This window comes from Bubalus kerabau, chromosome 5 (genome assembly GCF_029407905.1).
Source record: "Bubalus kerabau isolate K-KA32 ecotype Philippines breed swamp buffalo chromosome 5, PCC_UOA_SB_1v2, whole genome shotgun sequence".
NCBI classification, from domain to species: domain Eukaryota; kingdom Metazoa; phylum Chordata; class Mammalia; order Artiodactyla; family Bovidae; genus Bubalus; species Bubalus kerabau.
In genome coordinates, this window is record NC_073628.1 from 10,360,983 (window position 1) to 10,379,987 (window position 19,005).

Here is a 19,005-nt window from a genome sequence, read left to right on the forward strand (position 1 = left end):
GCGAGGGTTTGCCTCTAGTTGTGGTTCTTGGATTTCTCAGTGCGGTGGCTCCTCTTGTTCCAGAGTGTAGGCTCCAGGGCACGGGCTCGGTAGTTGTGGCTCCCGGGCTCCAGAGCACGCGTTCAATAGTTGGGGTGCTTGGGCTTAGTTACCTTGCAGTATGTGGGATCTTTGGGATCAGGGGCTGAACCCGTGTCTCCTGCATTGACGGGCAGATTCTTTACCACTGAGCCACCAGGGGAGCCCCCTCCCTTTATTTCTTTTATGCTTTTAGCACAGGTTTACCTATCTGTCTGTCTGCTTCTTTGTTGATTTTTGGGGGGCTGGCGATCTTCCCCGTCAGGTCACCGGCTCCCTGAGACCAGAGGCTGCCGTTGTCTTCACTCTGCTCTACTTGGGTCTCAGTGCGGGTGTGCACTGAGCAACCACTTCATGCATATTTGCTGGGTTATGAAATCTGCTCCCGGCTTCCTCAGAGCCCTGAGCGCCACCATGAACACAAGGCAAGTGCCAGTAAATACCTGGGGATTGATTTCATGCAAGAAGGAAGGGGGTGGCCTATTCGCTTTTTGAGTGAAAGTTGGCTGGATGCGGACTCAAGGGATGGCGGGGAGGTCAGGGCAAGGGCAAGTCAGAGAAGGGCTTTGGGGTCAAATAAGAGCACCATCGCCAGTAGGCGGCAGTCACTAGGTACTGACCAGCCTGACCCCCTCCCACCCACTCTCCACTAGCCTCTTGGGGACAGACAGTGACATGAATGGATGGCTTGACCCATAAGCCTCTGCAGTTTCAGCCTGGAAATAGGATGTCCTCATCAGGATGGCTGATAAAGGATGTAGAAAATGCACGAGAGGAGGGGTTCTGCTTGAAAAAAATAGTTTGAGAATAATTTCATGCGGCAAATGTGAAGTAAGCGAAACACTTAACCCACCCTCTCTGGGGACGTCCCCCAGACTCTGTCCTCAAAGTCCCCCCCAAGGACCCTGGATCCCTAATCAAGGGATTGAACCTGCTCCTCCCTCCAGCCTTTGTTTTCGAAGTTTCTTACAGGAATCGGATCCTTCCATAGGTGGGAAGAGACCATCTGCGCTGGCTGTGATTTGCAGACTGTCACGGGGCCAGCCCGCCCCTCAGAGCACCGTACTGCTCTGTCAAAACGCTTCAAAGATCCACCATTTATCTTTGGGAGATGGAACTCTCTGGAAAACTTCATCTCTGTTTGTGGTTATGTCTGGGTAGCATAATCACCTTAAATATTTCTTTTTCAACCCAAGAGTGGGATCCCAAAGGGCTTGGAAGAAACAGAACGCTGAATTTCATTACTAAATGGATGGGGGTTGGAAGGTCAGCCTGAGGTCAGCTGCCACCATGTCTAACATTCCCCCCGCCGACACCCCCACCGCCCCCACCGTTCCCTGTAGGTCAGGTTTGAGCAAGGCCCTGGGAATGGTTCCAGGCTGGCTCTCTGCCCGTGGAAGGGAGTATGTACTAGAAGCTGGCCTGGCCATCTGTGGACTGGAAGTGAGACAAGGCCTGGACTCTTGGGGATGCGTTTCCACAGCCACTGCCTTTCTTTTGTCTCTAATCTTACCCCAGCAAGGGCACACCTTTCATTCTAGCAGGTGAATAAAAAAGGCGGGGACACAGATGAGATGCTTGCTTGTACTTTATTGCAGGAGTCAGGCGGGGCTGGTGGGGATGGAGTGAAAGGAGCATCCGGGGAGTGGCAGGGGCCTTGGCAGGTGGAGATCTTCAGCTTCTGAATCCTAAGCACACTCTGGGCTTTGTATTATTTTCATCTAAAACAAACAAACAAAATCCCCAATACAATAGTGAATGAAAATGTCAAAGCCAGACCCAGAAACTTTAATATCACCTAAGAGCTTCAGTATTTGTGGGAGGAGCTAAGCTTGGATTATTGCTCAGAAGCTTCTCTAGTTTTAATTTTTTTAATTAAAAAAAAATTTTTTTTTTTTTTGCCACCCTGACTAGGGATTGAACCCATGCCCCTTGCAGTGGAAGCTGGGAGTCTTAACCACTGGGCTGCCAGGAGGGTCCCTCAGGAGCTTCTTTAAAAAAGATAAGATGGCTGTGCCTGCTTCCCCAGGGATATTTGCACTGTGACTCTCCTCTCTGGATTAGAAAAGTGTCCCCAAAATAGGGACTTCTCAGGTGATGTAGTGGTAAAGAATTTGCCTGCCAATGCAGGAGACAAAAAGATGTGGGTTTGATCAGTGGGTTTGGAAGATCCCCTGGAGAAGGGATAGGCTGCCCACTCCAGTATTCTTGGGGCTTCCCTGGTGGTTCGGATGGTAAAGAATCTGCCTTCAATGCGGGAGACCTGGGTTCGATCCCTGGGTTGGGAAGATCCCCTGGAGGAGGGCATGGCAACCCATTCTAGTATTCTTGCCTGGACAATCCCCATGGACAGAGGAGGCTGGTGGGCTACAGCCCATGGGATCACAAAGAGTTAGACATGACTGAGTGACTAAGCACAGCACAGCACCAGTATTCTTGCTTGGAAAATTGCATGGGCAGAGGAGCCTGGCGGGCTACAGTCCATGGAGTTGCAGAGTTGGACACGACTGATCGACTGAGCATGCACGCATGCCCCAAAGTGGGTGACACTGCAGCCCAGGGACACGGGCAGCAGGTGTGGAGGGAGCCGTGTACCATGAGCTCTAACACGCTGTCCTTGGCCTTTGGGGAGAGGGTGTCTACCAGCGTCTTCAGCTGACTTGTTGCCTCTTTCATGTCTTCGTCAGGGCTGAAATGTTCCAGGGCAGCCTCATAGCTGGAAGGCGTGCGTGCCGGTGAGGAGGTTTCCCAAGACATACAGAAGGCTGGGGCAGACCTCTGTGGATGCTGGAGAACAGAGAGGAGAGAGCCCCTGTATCCCTGTCCGTGTCTAGACTGGCCAGCTCCCTGCCCGGGCCTGACCCAGATGCACACAGCTGGGCCTGTCCACAAGAGCTAGTGGCCCTCTCACCCCCGGCCTGGAGGGTGACGCTCCAAGCAATTGGCTCTTTGGCGCCAAGTGGATGCCTTCTGGGTTGTGGCCAGCTTTTTGTGGTTTGCCTGAGCCTTCCTTGCGCTTCCTGGGTTGCAACGGGCAAGGTGGTACCGGCTCTTAACCTTAGAGTTTCAGGCGGAGCTCTGAGAATAGAAGCTGCTGATCTGAATTTTTTTTTTTTTTTTTGGGTGTGGTGTGTGGGGGCTGGGGAGAGGCCACAAAGGATTTTGGCTCCCACCGGAAACATGCCTCTTACTGATGGTTAGTGATGGTCTGAGCCCACGTGACAAAGTCAGGCTCTGGCAGGAAGAGGCACTTGTACCCGCCAAGCGTGAGCCCCCGAGCCTGGCCCGGAAGGGACATCCGCTGTGGGTGCCGGGCCTGTGGGCTCATCCACCCGCAGACACACCTCTGCCTCTATTCCTAGTCCCGCCCCCGTGTTCCTTTCATCTGAGGGCGCCCCCTCTCATGCTCTTTTTAGGTCCCTGCCCCCAGGATCATGGGGCTTCCCAGGTGGCTTAGTGGTAAAGAATCTGCCTGCAATGCAGGAGATTGCAGGTTCGATCCTTGGGTCTGGAAGATCCCCTGGAGAAGGAAATGGCAACCCACTCTAGTATTCTTGCTTGGGAAATCCCCTGGACAGAGGAGCCTGAGGGCTACAGTCTATAGGATTGCAAAGAGTCAGATACGACTTAGCAACTGAACAACAACAATCCCTGGATCATGGGGAGAATCACCACGCCCAGCTCCCTGTTTGCCCTGTCTTCCCATTGAGTCTTAAATCCCTGTCCTTGACTTCGCCACCTTGTGTGCAAACTCCCTTTCCTGAACTCCGAGGTTCCACCCAAAGTGGTCACTCCAAGTCAGACCCTCTCCAGAACTTAGATCCCTGCTTTGCAACTTACTGTGTCATCAGGCAAGTTACTTTATCTTTCTGTAGCTCAGTTTTCTCATCTGAAAAATGGGGGATAATGTCCCCACTTCATAGAGTTGTTGTAAGAATGAAAAGAGATAATATGTGAACGAGATTCAGCACAGGGATGGGCACAGATAAACCTTAGAGCTTATTACTGGTATTATATGTGCACACACACGGACATACAAACACATCCCAGACCCACCACCTACGTATTTCACCCTGTCTTGGTGGGCTGCACCTGGCGCTAAGATCTTCTAATTAACGTACATTTCAGTCCAAATGATGTTACTTCCCCTTTAAAACAGGCATCTCTGCACCGTACTTATTCCTGCTGCCTCTTGGTCTCTGTTTCCTAACTCCCTGGCCACTCCCCAAGGTCATAAAACTTCTCTCGATTTTTCTTAGGGAACTTTGAAAGTGAAGGAGTTGGAATGTGTTTACATTTTGTTGTTGTTGTTGTAGGAGTAGAAGAGACAGATAGGGAGTAAAAAGCAGCCAAGTAACCCAGTTCCCAAAAGATCATGGGCTTCGAGGAAGATGGGATCCACATCCCCTGCCCCATCACTCTCCTCCTCCTGACAGCTGCAACTCTTCAGAGACTCCTAATCCTTTTTGCAGAGGACAAAAAAATGTTTAGAAATCTCCATTCTGAGTTGGCAGTTTCCAAAGGGAAGAACCCTATCTAGAATATTCCTCTCTGCCCAGAATGGGAGACCTTGCCTGGGGTTGGGTTTCTTTGGAAGCCATGAGGCTCCTTCCAGCCCCTTTGGCTACCAGGGTGATGTGTTGACCCCAAACCTGGAGGTCTCGTGGCATCTCGGGGTCTGTCCAGTCCTGGGCTTTGGGGAGCTTGTTAGTTACTCCTGTTCTGCTGGTCACTGCGTCTAGGTGGGATCTTCTCCATCTCTGCACTTCTGAGGTTGTTGGATATGGAAGATGGGGTCTTTTACATGTTTCATTACAGCCTCAGGGCTCTGCCTAAATTCCTAAGATGGGCTTGTTTGCCAGACCCAGCTTCCTGGCTGGAAGTCAGTATTCCCAGGCTCTCCCAGCAGCCACACAGAGAACATGGACAGCTGCCCCCTCTCCTGGGCAGTGCTGGGAGAGTTGCTGAGGCTGGCTTGGGGTGGAGGACTCGGGATACTTACCAGGTCTGTAGAAGAGAGTCAGGGTGACCAGGACGATGGCGATGGTGAGCTTCATGCTGGGCAGGAGGCTGGTGGGGAAGGCTCTGGCCCTGTCTCTGGATCTGGTCTCATGGGTGATGTGCCCACTGGGATACCTTCTTATACTCTCCTGCAGTGGGGAGGGCACGGCATGGGATCCACTTACGGGATCACATTGTTTACTTGGGCATCAGCTGGGTGGAAAAAGTAAATATTCTCGTTTCTCAACCCAGTTTCTGTCCCCAGTGAAACAGAGCTCACACAATGGGCCACCTGGGTGAGGGGAACCCAGAGTCCAACGTGGAGGCAGTGAGAGTGCCTGAGTCATAGGGTTTGGAGAGCTGGCCGCCTTTGCTATTCCCTTCGGACCTGAGTGCTGGGCAGTGCAGATGGACAGACAGCAGAGCCCGCCTGATCCTATCGTCCCAGGAGAAACTGAGGCCCAAGGCCCCATACCAGTGGCGGTGACAGGACTAAGACTGGGGTTTCCTGATGCTCCAACGGGCTCTGCTCCAAGGAAGTGGCTGGACTTCAAGCCTCTGGAGTCACGCGGTCCAGAGCGTCTTGTGGTCAGACTTGGGCGAGACCCTGGACTGAAGCATGTTGACAGATTAAGTTCTCCAGAAACCTAATGCCCAGGTCAGGTTGGAGGACGCACTGTGCCAGCCGGGTCTGGAGTCTTGCCTTCCTGATGACAAATCCATGGGCACTTCAGGCCTCATAGCACTTGACCTCTTCATGGCCTTAACCTCTCACCATTTCCTTCTTGAATTGTTCTCTCTCCTATGCTCCCACGACTCTCTGCTTTCCTGTTTTCCTCCCTGGCCATCCTTGTTCTTTGGATATTGATTCTTTACTGACCGAGCTTCCGTGTTGGTGGCTTCAGGCTGTGACCGTGGCCCCTTCTGACACCATGTCAGTGGCGGCCTCTTTTCTTCTCCAAAGCCTGTGCCTTAGAACACAGGCCTCCCCGACTCAGAGTCACCTCCTAAATGGCCTTCTGCCTCCTAGCTCTTCCTCCTCGGCCATCCTGGGAAAGGCCACTAGAATGATCTTTCTAAAGTCTGCTTATCGATTCCTCCTCCTTCTTGAAACACTTTTAAAGCTGCCTTGGGCGGATGCGATAAAATTCAAGTGCAACTTATGAGGCCCTTGTCCACTGGCCCTTGCTTACCATTTGAATCTCATTCCTCTGCTCTTCTGCGTGGAATCTTTTTTTTTTTTTTTTTTTCAGAATAAATTTGATAACAGAATTGTGGACTTTTCAGTTTACTTGTCAAACTGCTGCTGCTGCTAGGTCGCTTCAGTCGTGTCCGACTCTGGGCGACCACATAGATGGCAGCCCAACAGGCTCCTCTGGAGAATCCTCCTGGGATTCTCCAGGCAAGAACACTGGAGTGGGTTGCCATTTCCTTCTCCAATGCATGAAAGTGAAAAGTGAAAGTGAAGTCGCTCAATTGTGTCCGATTCTTCGCGACCCCATGGACTGCAGCCTACCAGGCTCCTCCATCCATGGGATTTTCCAGGCAAGAGTACTGGAGTAATTTAGAGTACTAGAGTACTAGAAAGTAGAAGAGTACTAGAAAATTTAATTTTACATAATTTATAAAATCTCCACATCACTATCCTAAACTTCATTTAATTTTCACTTGAGTTTCTGTTTTAAATTTATTTTTAATTGATTGATCAATACTTTACAGTATTGGTTTGATTTCTGTCATACATCAACATGAATTAACCATAGGTGTACGTATGTCCCCTCCCTCTTGGATCTCCCTCCTACCTCTCACCCATCCCCACCCCTCTAGGTTATCACAGAGCCCCACTTAGAAAAAAGTGGTTAGATGCCACGAAGTTGGTGGCCATGCCTTAACCGTATGCGTGTGGTCAGGCCGGAGAGCCTCTTCTATCCTTGTCAAGGGAAGTGCTAACCTTCTCCCCTTTCATACAACACTCCTGCGTGGAAATTTAACTCTGTCTTAGTACGTGCTGATTTGGGAACAGTCCTTGTTTTTCTCCATGCCTTTTTACCTTTGCACAAGCTGTGCTTCTTGCGTGGAACACGCATCTGCCTTGTCTTCTCCAAATCCTATCTGTATTTCAAGATTCCATCAAGTGTTCATTCATTCATTCATTAAGTGCCAAGCATCTACTGTGTTCCAGGCACTGTGCTAGGAGTTGGGAGTTGGCAGAGACATGGAGCAGCCCTGCCAGGAGCCCCTTCAAGATGAACTTGCCACCGAGCTGCGAGGAGTGAGGTCGAGAGCAGCCAGTGGTCTGCCCAGCTCCTGGGGGTCTGCCCCAGCTGCAGGGAACTGCTGAGCCCAAGGTCCCTCCCTCCCTGGGGCGCAAACAAGGAGGGCACGTTGGTGCCATGTTGGACAGCTCCTGCAGGTAGTCCTTACTCCAGAGCACCCGCCTGGCTGGCCCAGCCTTTGCCAGGCCCGCACGGCCTGTAGGCCAGCTTCCCCTGTGGTCCAGCCCAGCTTCTGCTTGCTTCCCTTCACAGTTATTGGTCCCTAGTAATAATCTCGTACCCCAAACTCCACCTCAGCATCTGCTGTCAGGACAGTATTAACCCACGGCAGGGAGGCAAACATAAACTGAGCAGGCCCAGGTCGGCGGGGGCCGACGTGGAGCTTCACTCTGGTGGGAGGACAGACAGCAAGCAGATGGTGAAGCAAATGAGACACTCACAATGTGCTGAGCACTGGGGAGAATGAAGTGGACACCATGGTGGAAAAGGAGAGGGAGACTGCTTTGTAGGGGGATGGGGTGATCCTCTCTGAGCAGGTGAGACCTGCAGGGGGAGAGCGTCTGGGCAGCGTCTGAGACATCTTTAAATGTTCTTAAATGACTGGTATCAAATACCTTCACATTGATGAGCCTCTATCACCAGTGTCCACCCCCATATCTCCTTTTATCTTGTGAAGCTGAAACTCTATACCTGCCAAACAACAACTGCTCACCCCGCCTCTCCCAGCCCCTGGCGACCACCGTTCTACTGTCTGTCTCTATGATTTCGGCAAGCCTGAGTAACTCATAAAAGTAGAATCATGCAATATTTGTCTTTTTGTGACTGGCTTATTTCACGCAGGAGAACATCCTCAAGGGTCATCCATTGTGGCTTATTGCAGATTTTTATTTCCTCTTGGAGGGGAATATGATTCCATTTTATGTCTGGATCACATTTTGCTTATCTGTTCATCCATCGATGGACTCTTGGGTTGTGCCCTCATTTTAATTATCCCAGTGCTGCTGTGAACATGGGTGTACAATCTGGAAGGTGTTCATAGGGAGTAGCAGGGTATGATTTCCCTTTTCTTTTTTCAAAAAATTTTTATTTATTCATTTGGTTGAGCCAGGCCTTTGTTGCAGCATTCAGGATCTTCAGTTGTAGCCTGTGAGCTCTTAGTTGCAGGAGGAGGGATCTAGTTCCCTAACCAGGGATCAAACTCAGGTCCCCTGTATTGAGAGTGCAGAGTCTTAGCTACTGGATCACCAAGGAAGTCCCTGATTTCCTTTCTGAAGAGATGTCGCTGACTACTGCCCTAAGGGGGAGGGATGAGGTGATGGAGCAGCTCAGCGAAAGGGATGGTGAGTTTGGACCAGCTGATGGCAGTGAGGTGAGGATGTGAGAGACACAGGGACAGGCTTGATGCTGGGTGGATTAAGATGGGTGGGAGAGGGATGCATCTGGGTGAGCCTGGCTGGTTTCTGGCAGGGGCACCGAGTTCCTGGGGCTATTTCCTGATCTAGAGGAGACTCGGGAGGAATAGGATACGGGAGGGGATCAGTGGATGCCTTCTCGAAGCTGCGGTGCCTGTCAGCAATCACTCTTGCTCTCAGCCTCTACAGCCCTCTGCTTTGTGCCCACTGCCCAGGGCTTTAACTTTGCGGTTCTTTACTTGTTCTAACCTCGTACAGAATGTTTGCTAAACAAGAATCCGTGTGGCATGAATTGATGAATGAGTCCTAGTCAGCTTGTGAGAGGTAGAGGCTCAGAGGTGCCTTAATACTGTTATAAGCATAAGTTCTGAAGTAGCCACCATGGGGACTCGTGGAGTAAATTACTGTGTAGTTGAAAGATCAGGAGAGAAAGGTTTTCTGAACTAATCATGAAATGATCTCTGAGGCAGGCTACAAAGGGGAAAAACAAAGAAGCAAACAAAAACCAAAACCAAGGCAGAACAGTAAAAAACAAAATAAGAGCAAAACAATTCATATAGGTCATTGCTTGTATACGCAGAGGACGTCTGTGCACGTGGGTGGTGCTGGCTGTTTCCACAAAGTGGATGAGGGAACCCAGAGAATGAGGCTTCATTTATAAGCATTTTGGTGCCCTTTGAATCTGGAATTACATAAAGATATTATTAATTCAAAACCATTTTTGAAAAAGGGACAACTAGGTCTGACACTTGCTACCACGTGGATGAACCTTGAGGATGTGACGCCAAGTGAAATAAGTCAGTTACAGGAAGATACATACTATGTGAGTCCACTTACACAAGGTACAGAGAATCATCAGATACACAGAGACAGAAAGAAGAACGCTGGGTGCCAGGGGCTCGGGGAGGGGGACTGAGAGCTAATTTTGTCTGATGGGGACAGAGTCTCAGTTTGGGATGATGAACTGGAGGTGGGTGGGGTAATGAATACACAGCAATGTGTGTCTAATTCTACTGAACTCTATGCTTACAAATGGTTAAGATAGCAAAGTTCATGTTATATATGTTTTGCCACAATTAAAAATAATTTAAAAGGGAGAGAACAGGATCCACAATGAGCCTGTCTGAGTTGACTCCCAGACACATGGCTTACCAACTTTATTATCTTGGGCAACGTATCTCACTCCTCTCTGCCTCCATTTCCTTGTCTGTAGGATGAACATTCCTTGGTAGTTCAGATGGTAAAGAATCTGCCTGCAATGCAGGAGACCCTGGTTTGATTCCTGGGTGGGAAGATCCGCTGGAGAAGGGCACGGCAACCCACTCCAGTATTCTTGCCAGGAGAATCCCATGGACAGAGAAGCCTGGTGGGCTGTAGTCCCTGGGGTCTCAAAAGAGTCAGACACGACTGAAGCAACTGAGCACACACGCGCAATTCACATTAAGGGCTGCCTAACATGGAGAAAGGAGAAGGCAATGGCACCCCACTCCAGTACTCTTACCTGGAGAATCCCAGGGACAGGGGAGCCTGGCGGGCTGCCGTCTGTGGGGTCGCTAAGAGTCGGACACGACTGAGCGACTTCACTTTCACGCATTGGAGAAGGAAATGGCAACTCACTCCAGTGTTCTTGCCTGGAGAATCCCAGGGATGGGGGAGCCTGGTGGGCTGCCGTCTATGGGGTTGCACAGAGTCGGACACGACTGAAGTGACTTAGCAGCAGCATGGAGAAAATGCTCTGTGAATATTGGCAAGTATTATACTGGCCTGTCTCCATGTTGAAGGCACAAGAAGAAGTCCATCAGTTTGAGTTTCCTTGTTCAAGTCTATACACATGACTCTGGGGGACGCAGAAGACCTTGGGTAAAGCATGCTGCCCACCTTCCTGACCTGGCCCCAGGGCAAGGGTTGATAGGCAAGGTTATGTGATGAATAAAGAGAAGTTCTGAGATCCCCCTATAGGTAAGCCATGTAAAGAAGCTTAGTAGCTCAGATGGTAAAGGATCTGCTTGCAGTGTGGGAGATTTGGGTTCGATTCCTGAGTTGGGAAGATCCCCTGGAGAAGAGAATGGCTACCCACTCCAGTATTCTTGCCTGGAGAATTCCATGGACAGAGAAGCCTGGCAGGCTAGAGTCCTTTGGGTTGTAAAGAGTAGAACATGACTAAGCAGCTAGCACTTTGACTTTGGGCTTTCCTGGTGGCTCAGACAGTAAAGAATCTGTCTGCTCATGTAGAAGACCCGGGTTCGATTCCTGGGTTGGGAAGATCCCCTGGAGAAGGGAATGGCTACCCACTCCAGTATTCTTGCCTGGAAAATTCCATGGACAGGAGAGCCTGGCGGGTTATGCTCCTTGGCCGGGGATCAAACCCATGTCCCCTGCATTGCAAGCACAGTGTCTTAACCCACTGGACCACCAGGGAAGTCCCCTCAGGAGTATTTCTATATCCCCAGCTTTGAGCCACAGAGCAAAGGTGTCTCCATGTTGCCTCCCCTAAACTGCCTGTCCAACAGGGAGGGTCTTCTGGGCTCTTGGCCTGTCCACTTAGTGACACTGCCCAGCGTCTGTGCAGAGGAGGGCCCCATGAGTGTCATCAAGACAGCTCATCTGGTCAAGAACCTTAAAAATGCAGCCTTTGTGAAAGAATTTGGCCTGTTCCCTCGAGTGGTCTGTGTGCTGGTCTCCAAGGCTGTGTTGTGGGGAAGCGTGCATGTCCTGTTCTTGCCCCCGCATCTCTCTCTGGATCCTCCTTCCCTGGATCCGCGGGTCCCAAGACTCTTCCATCCTGGCCTTTGGTGGGATGGTGAGGGAGAGGCATCTCTCTTCTCTGCCCAGAAGTCCACCGAATTGCAGCTTCTCTGCCTTGTCTTTGGGCTGTTAGGCAGAAAGCGCCAGTCAAGGCTCAGACCCCACAGTGTCTTAGATTCTCATAACTGTTCCTCAAATTCGTAATCACTGGAGAAGGAAATGGCAACCCACTCCAGTAGTCTTACCTGGAGAATTCCATGGACAGAAGAGCCTGATGGGCTACAGTCCATGGAGTCACAAAGAGTCAGACACGACTGAGTGGCTAACACTTTAAGGGGCTTCCCTGATAGCTGACTTGGTAAAGAATCCACCTGCAATGCACAAGACCCCGGTTCAATTCCTGGGTCGGGAAGATCCTCTGGAAAAGGAAATGGCAACCCACTCCAATAATCTTGCCTGGAGAGTCCCATGGACAGAGGAGCCTGGCAGGCTACAGTCCGTGGGGTCGCAAAGAGTTGGACACAACTGAGTGAGTAACGCACACACACACACACACAACACAGTGAATTCCAGACCAGAGCCTGCAGCCCGCCCTAGCACAGGGTGACAGCCGGGAACCAGCATTTCTGGCCACATATGGGCAGTTGCCTGGTCACTGTGCCGAGAGGACAAGCACCTGCAGGGAGACAAGGCTCTTGGTTATCAGCACCATGGGTGTGGTGGTGTGTTGGCACAGTTCCTGCTGGGTATCCCCAACCAAAACCTTATCCCGTGTGGACTGGGCTTGGCTCTGGACCTACAGAGATGACGCCTGGCCACAGCTAGGGCAGTGGCCAAGGAGCCTGCCCTGGGTCCACCTTTCCCTGGGCTCCATCTCGGAGGCTGAGGGCACCTTGTGCCTGGCTCCAGCTTACACCGGGGCCTGAGGGTGTGAGGGACCCAGGAGGTCTGGAAAGCTTGTTTGGGGATCTGGATTTTAAGGTCTGCCAGTCCCTCCGCTCTGTATGTGGACTGTGCGTGTGCACATGTGGCTGCCAGGTTGGTGAGCTCTGATCAGTGCCCCTTGGGGAGTCTGCCCAGGTGCCCACTTAGAGGTCTGATGGGGGTGGGAGGGTGGGTGGTGGGAGGGCCCAGCCGAGCAGCAGCCCAGCGAAGGCATTGACTGAGACCAACTGTTCCTTCCTGGGCTTGATGCTTGCTGTATCTTCTGAACTGGAAGCTGGGGTGCAGCCTGGGCTGGCATCTGGCCTATGGCAAGTCCCAGCCTGGCCCAGAAAATAGGTTGAAGGCTGTGGGAGGGCCATTCTGATCCTATCCATCCGGCCTGGCTGCTAGAACAGGGCTGGTCAGGCTACAGGCTTGTGGGGTCAGCTCATGGGGCAAGCTGTAGACTTCAGCCTCCTCCCTCCACTCCAGGTTTCCAACTCTGGGTTCGTTCAGGAAATAGTCCCTGAGAGAGCAGAATTTTGCTTGTGGTTTGGGTCCATTCTAGTCTGTCTCAATGGCTCCTGAGAACGACTCCTACATTGACCCAGCTCTCGCAGGAGGAGTCTGGACATTCCAGCCAGAATAGATAAAACTGTCCACTAGCTGTAATGCCTATGGCCTGTGAGCTTTCAGAGGGCCTAAAAAATTGTCTTGTTGTATGTCTTGGCTTCCAAGTATAAAAAGAAAATTTTAAAATTGTAATCAATGAATATTTATCTAGGTAACAATATTTCCACTAGCTTGATGGGACTCAGTTCAACCATGATATAGTTATATGTAGGGCTTCCCTGGTGTCTCAGTCAGTAAAGAATCCGCCTGCAATGCAGGAGACCGCTTGCAATGCAGAAGACCCAAGTTCGAACCCTGGATCAGGAAGATCCTCTGGAAAGGAAAATGGCTACCCACTCCTTGCCTGGGAAACCCCATGGACAGAAGAGCCTGGTGGGCTACAGTACATGGGGTCTCAAGAGTTGGACACGACTTCGTGACTAAACCACCAACCACCAGGTGCAATAAACTTTAAGTTGTATGAACCAAATGCATAATCTAGTCTTAGGAGCAGAATTATTAAATTTATACAAGCTCCTTTTGAAACTTGATAGGCAAAATTATACTTATTGTGAGAAGAATATATATTGTAATGTGTCTGATATGATATGGGGTAGAAACATCAAAACCAGTAGGATTTCACAATATCTGTAGGAGTGGCCATAGCAGAACAAAGCCATCATCAGAGCAGGCAAGGAGGGACCAGAGGGAATACCTCAGCTTCTGTCTCTTCCCATCCTCTGATTTATAGCCAGAGCCTTTCCTTGGCCTACCCAACTGGTATTCAGAAGCAAGGAAGCCTGGGTTTTGTGGTCCTTAGAGGTCAGCCTCCAGGGACACAGAGCAGACCATAGAAAGATCAGAGAATGAATGGGAGGGGAAAGTGAAAAGTGTTAGTCATTCAGTTGTGTCCGACTCTTCAAGACCCCATGGACTGATGCCCGGCCAGGCTCCTCTGTCCATGGGATTCTCCAGGCAAGAATACTGGAGTGGGTTGCCATTCCCTTCTCCAGGGGATCTCCCTGACCCTGGGATCGAACCCATGTCTCCTACACTGCAGGCAGATTCTTTACTGCCTGAGCCACCGGGAAGGGAGTGAGTGTCAGATATAGGAAAACCAGCCCATGAGAGTATCATTCTACTTGCACAGCTCTGGAGCTTGCTTTTCCCATTTAATATTACATCTGGGTATCTTTCCAAACCTTGGCACTTACAGATTTTGACTTTTCTCATGCTGTAGACTATGTGTTTGCAAGATGTAGTATAATTTCCTTTACCAGTACCTTTTTGATGGACCTTAACGTTGTTTCCGGCTTTTCTGCCATTACCAGCCACACGGTGACGACACACCTCCTGCCCAGACGCCTGGGTTTGGATGCGCTTTCCTCCTCACTGGTGTTAACATTCTCTGTGGAGGGGTTGATGGTGGGGAATGGGAGGGCTGGGGAGGCGGGAGCGGGGAGGGTGTTGGGGTGGGTGTCCACGGTTCTGATTTCCACGGGGATCTCACCTTCCCAGGGCAAGACGTCCCTTAGCTCTCAGAGTAAGGGGAGTGACCAGCCAAGATGCTCACATGGGCTCCCTAGTGGCATCCTGTGGACACGCTTCACCCACTCCGTGCTGTGGGTTGGACCCAAGTACAAAGCGACTCGGCTTTTGCTCTTTCTGGAGTTTCGGGGAGGGATGGGGCTGCGGCAGGCTTCAACCCACTGAGGATCTGAGCCCTCTCTGCTGCTGGAGCTGAAACTTGGGGGCAAGGTGGGAGGGTGGGGACAAGCTGGGAGCCGGGGTTGGGCTTTTCCTGAGACCTGGACGCCTGGCAGAACCAGAAGGTTCTTGGCTCTGGGGGAAGCTTCCTCTGAGGGTGGGGACTGTGAGGGTGATGGAAGGCCCCGTCCTGCAGGGTGGAAACTGGTTCCCTCCGTCTTACTGGCGGCTCTGGGGATTTGGGCAGCAGATATGGGTTGACAGCGCGTGACAATTCACTTCCTGACCGTCCCAGGGAGCTTTCACTTGCCTGCTGAATCCTGCAGCCTTTTTGTTCTGCCGTGAGTCACCAGGTTCTGCCCTCCTCGTCGGTCCTCTCCCGTCTCCCCTGCCCTGAGCTTCCTCCCGCTGTGGACTTGACAGGTCACCGCTGAGGCCCCTCTGCCTGGTGCCTCGGGTGGGTGGTACGGCTCTGCCTGTGGCCATCACAGGGGACGTGAGCCCTTGGGGTCAGCAGACATGGGCCAGGGCTCAGCTCTGTTGCTGGCTGGCCGAGGGGCTCTGTGGAACTGAGGTGGTCCCACATGAACAGGGAGCAGGAGGGAAGACCACCACGGGCTTTCAGGCTGTTAGTCTGAGACCCACCGATGTCTCACACAGAGGAGCCGGGTGAGCCCCTGGCCCTGCATGCCCCTCCCATGGCCTGCGTCATCTCTCCTGGGTACCACGTCACTCTATCTATCAGGGTGATGCAGTATCCTCAAACTTGAACGAGAACTTTATCATCTATCTCTATTTTTATAACTAAAATAGTTATAGTTTATTTATATATTTTATATGTAATATACTATGTAATGTATTTTGTCTTATATACATATATAAACATACATAACACATATAATGGGCTTCCCCGTGGCTCAGTGGTAAAGAATCCACCTGTAATGCAGGAGACGCAGGAGATATGGATTTGATCCCTGAGCTGGGAAGATCTCCTGGAAGAGGAAATGGCAACCCACTCCAGTATTCTTGCCTGAAAAACCCCATGGACAGAGGAGCTTGATGGCTACAGTCCATGGGGTCACAGACAGTCAGACATGACTGAGCAATACATTTAAAAATAGTATATAACGTTTCTATGATAACCAAAATAAAATGAAATTTCAGTTTCAAGCCTTTACTCTGCTAAGGGGATGGGAATTTAGCCTCAGTCCTCCTGGGCCCCTCCCTGTCCAGAGTTGTACTAACTTCCAGGGGCCTTGCTCAGAACCAAGACGTTGGTGGACTTTGTGCAGTGGGGGCATCGGTGCTGGTTGGTGCCACCCGTCACCAGCTCAGCTCTTGCTGTTGGTCATCAGCCTGTGCAGGCCTCAGGCTCACTGGCTTTCTCTGCCACCTTGGAGCCACTTCTGGGTGCCCAGGAATCCTGCTGCTGCTCCCAAATGCTGCTGAGGCTGGGAGATTCTGCTGTGATCCCACCTAAGATGTTGTCATTCACCCATTTTTGCTTTGGGGGGCTTCTGCTGTCTGCTCTCAGATTCTTCAGACCCATCTGGAGGCTCTGCCACCTCACTAAGGCTTGATCTTTCCAAGCCTCCCTACTCTAGACAACAAAACTTACTCTCAGTACAACTGTGAAATGAAATGAAGAATAAAGGTCAGAAAAGAAAGGCAGACAGTGACCACTGATTTAATTATCCATCAAGATCATTTTCTTTTATTGAAACACACACACCCTGCTGGCAAAAATAAATATCAGAGCACACCATTTTCTCACAGCTATTTAGTACTATTTACACTAGCCAAGACATGGAAGCAACCTAAACGTTCATTGACAGATGACTGGGTAAAGAAGATGTGTATATATCTACAAAGAAATACTACTCAATCATGAAAAGAATGAAATAATGCCGCTTGCAGCAACAATCATGTGCCGGGGTCCAGCCCCGGTGGATCCAGGGAATTCGAAGCGGGGACGACGTCGGTGAAGATCAGGAAACAACTGCTTAATTAAACGTTAATTAAGGATATAAAGAGTAATAGAATAAGGATAGCTCAGTGAGGAAATTCAGTGGAGAAAAGAGGCTGAATAATTCAGCCAGAAGGTAAGAGAAAGAACGACATGGGGAAACCAAGTTTCGGTGAACAAGGCCCGCACTTTATTTTCCAAAGTAGTTTTTATTCCTTAAGTTATGCATAGAGGATAATGGGGGAAGGGGTAGAGTCATGCAGTAAGCCAGGCTTTCTTCCTGCAAACTTATCATACGCAAAAGTTTAGGTGATTTGCATCATCTTCTGGCCCGGAGGCCTGTTAACATTTTAAGACCCTTTCTTCAGAAAACTTATTTTTCTCTAAAGGTGATTAGTCAAGCGCCACCCTCAAAAGCATTAGATAAAGTTGCATTCCTACAGAGCAAAGGTGTGGTGGGCTACAACAAGAAAAAGAATTAACTCAAGGGTCCCAGGTTACAAACATTAAAGCTACTACTTACACCAATTATATTAATCAATACACTGCCAGGGACACAGCAGGTAAGGGATATGGAAACTTAGCAGCAAACATTGGCCCAACAAGTGAAAAACCCTTCACCAATACAATTTCTAATCAATCTTTTAACTGCTCAAAGGAATCTGTATTCAGACAGTTTAGAACATCTCATGCCTCTCACAGTTGGGAGGCTCTGAACAATCACATGTGGCCGGAAAAACCTATTCAGGCAGGCTAGAGGACTTCCAAAGGAGTTTGTAGGTTGAAACACTGTCACACCCAGGAATTGTTAACTGGAGCTGTAAGTTAATTCTTTTTTCAGAGAGGTAGTGGGGTACAGCCCCCCGTAAAGCCAGAGGTGTAGGTGAGAGCACAAAGCAGAAAGTAGGCAGACTCTGGTGTTAGGGGGTAGATGCTCGAAAATTTCCAGGAGGACTCCTGAGGCTCGATCCTGCCTTTGCGTATGCTGAGCCTCCTTCCTCATGACCTTTGCCAGGGGCGGAGTTCCTCACGCTGGCTCCCAGCAGTGACAGAATTCCAGTTGAGCTATTCCAGATCCTGAAAGATGATGCTGTGAAAGTGCTGCACTCAATATGCAATATGCCGGGAGATGGCTCCCGGCAAGGATGGACCTAGAGATTATCAAACTAGTCGGACACGACTGAGCTACTGAACTGAACTGAACTGAAATAATCTAGTGAAGTAAGTAAACTGGGCAAATGTCATGTGGTATTACTAAGATGTGAAATCTAAAAAGAAAATGATACAAATGGACTTATATACAAAACAGAAATAGATCCACAAACATAGAAAACAAGCTTATGGTTACCAAAGGGAAAGAGAGTGTGGGGATATGTTAGGAGTTTGGGTCAATGGGGATATATTAGGAGTTTGGGGTCAATACATACATACTACTATAGATATGAAGTAGATAACCAACAAGGGCTTACAGTATAGCACAGGGACTATCCTTGTGGCTTAGCTGGTAAAGTCCGCCTGCGACACGGGAGACCTGGGTTTGATCCCTGGGTTGGGAAGATGCCCTGGAGAGGGGAAAGGCTACCCACTCCAGTATCCTGGCCTGGAGAATTCCATGAACTGTATAGTCCATGGGGTCGCAAAGAGTCGGACACGACTGAGCAGCTTTCACTTTCACAAAGGAAAGAGTCTAAAAATATATACATATGTACAACTGAATCACTTTGCTATACACCTGAAACTAATACAACATCGTAAATCAGTTGCACTTCAATAAAACATACACAAACACAACACACAGCTATTTATTCAAGAGTTTGTATATTTACCTAATGAACTCTGATTCTTTGGTTACAGTCCGCTACATTAACATCTTACGTAAATAATTATTCAATTAAAATTTACCCAGAAGTGAATTTTTATAAAACTGAATTACATACATGCAAAAGGTAAATTTAAGCAACTGCTAAATTGTACCACTGATGCACTATTTTATTTATTTGATTTGTTCTTTAGTTTTCAAACAACCAGCAATTGAAAAAATACATTTCAACTTTAAAGATATTAAAATTCAGTCCAATGTTTCATGTATGAACTAAAATGTTTATCTGAAACAAAAATATTATGCCTTACACTCTTTTACTGTTTAAAATTTTAAGCCCAAAGAGAAGCTCCAAGTGGTCTGAAATGAACTCAAGTTCTCTTCCTTGCTCCTTACGAGCCCAACATGTTGATGGATCACTTTAGACTTGCTGTTTGAGCACAGGGCTGTGTAGCAAACAGGAGC

The 19,005-nt window shown here is 49.6% G+C and overlaps 1 protein-coding gene and 1 non-coding gene across 2 annotated transcripts; both read right to left on the minus strand.

The window, feature by feature from the left end:
* Positions 1 to 1,578: 1,578 nt before the first annotated feature.
* On the minus strand, positions 1,579 to 5,135 carry SCGB1A1 (secretoglobin family 1A member 1). The gene is given in 4 exon segments (XM_055583360.1): positions 1,579 to 1,799; positions 2,674 to 2,805; positions 2,807 to 2,865; positions 5,081 to 5,135. Coding segments are annotated over 4 exon segments (279 nt in total). The 3' UTR covers positions 1,579 to 1,766.
* A 1,791-nt stretch (positions 5,136 to 6,926) lies between these two features.
* LOC129654409 (U6atac minor spliceosomal RNA) lies at positions 6,927 to 7,052 on the minus strand. Its single transcript, XR_008715485.1, has one exon. It is a non-coding gene; the product is annotated as a U6atac minor spliceosomal RNA (small nuclear RNA).
* Between the last annotated feature and the right edge of the window lie 11,953 nt (positions 7,053 to 19,005).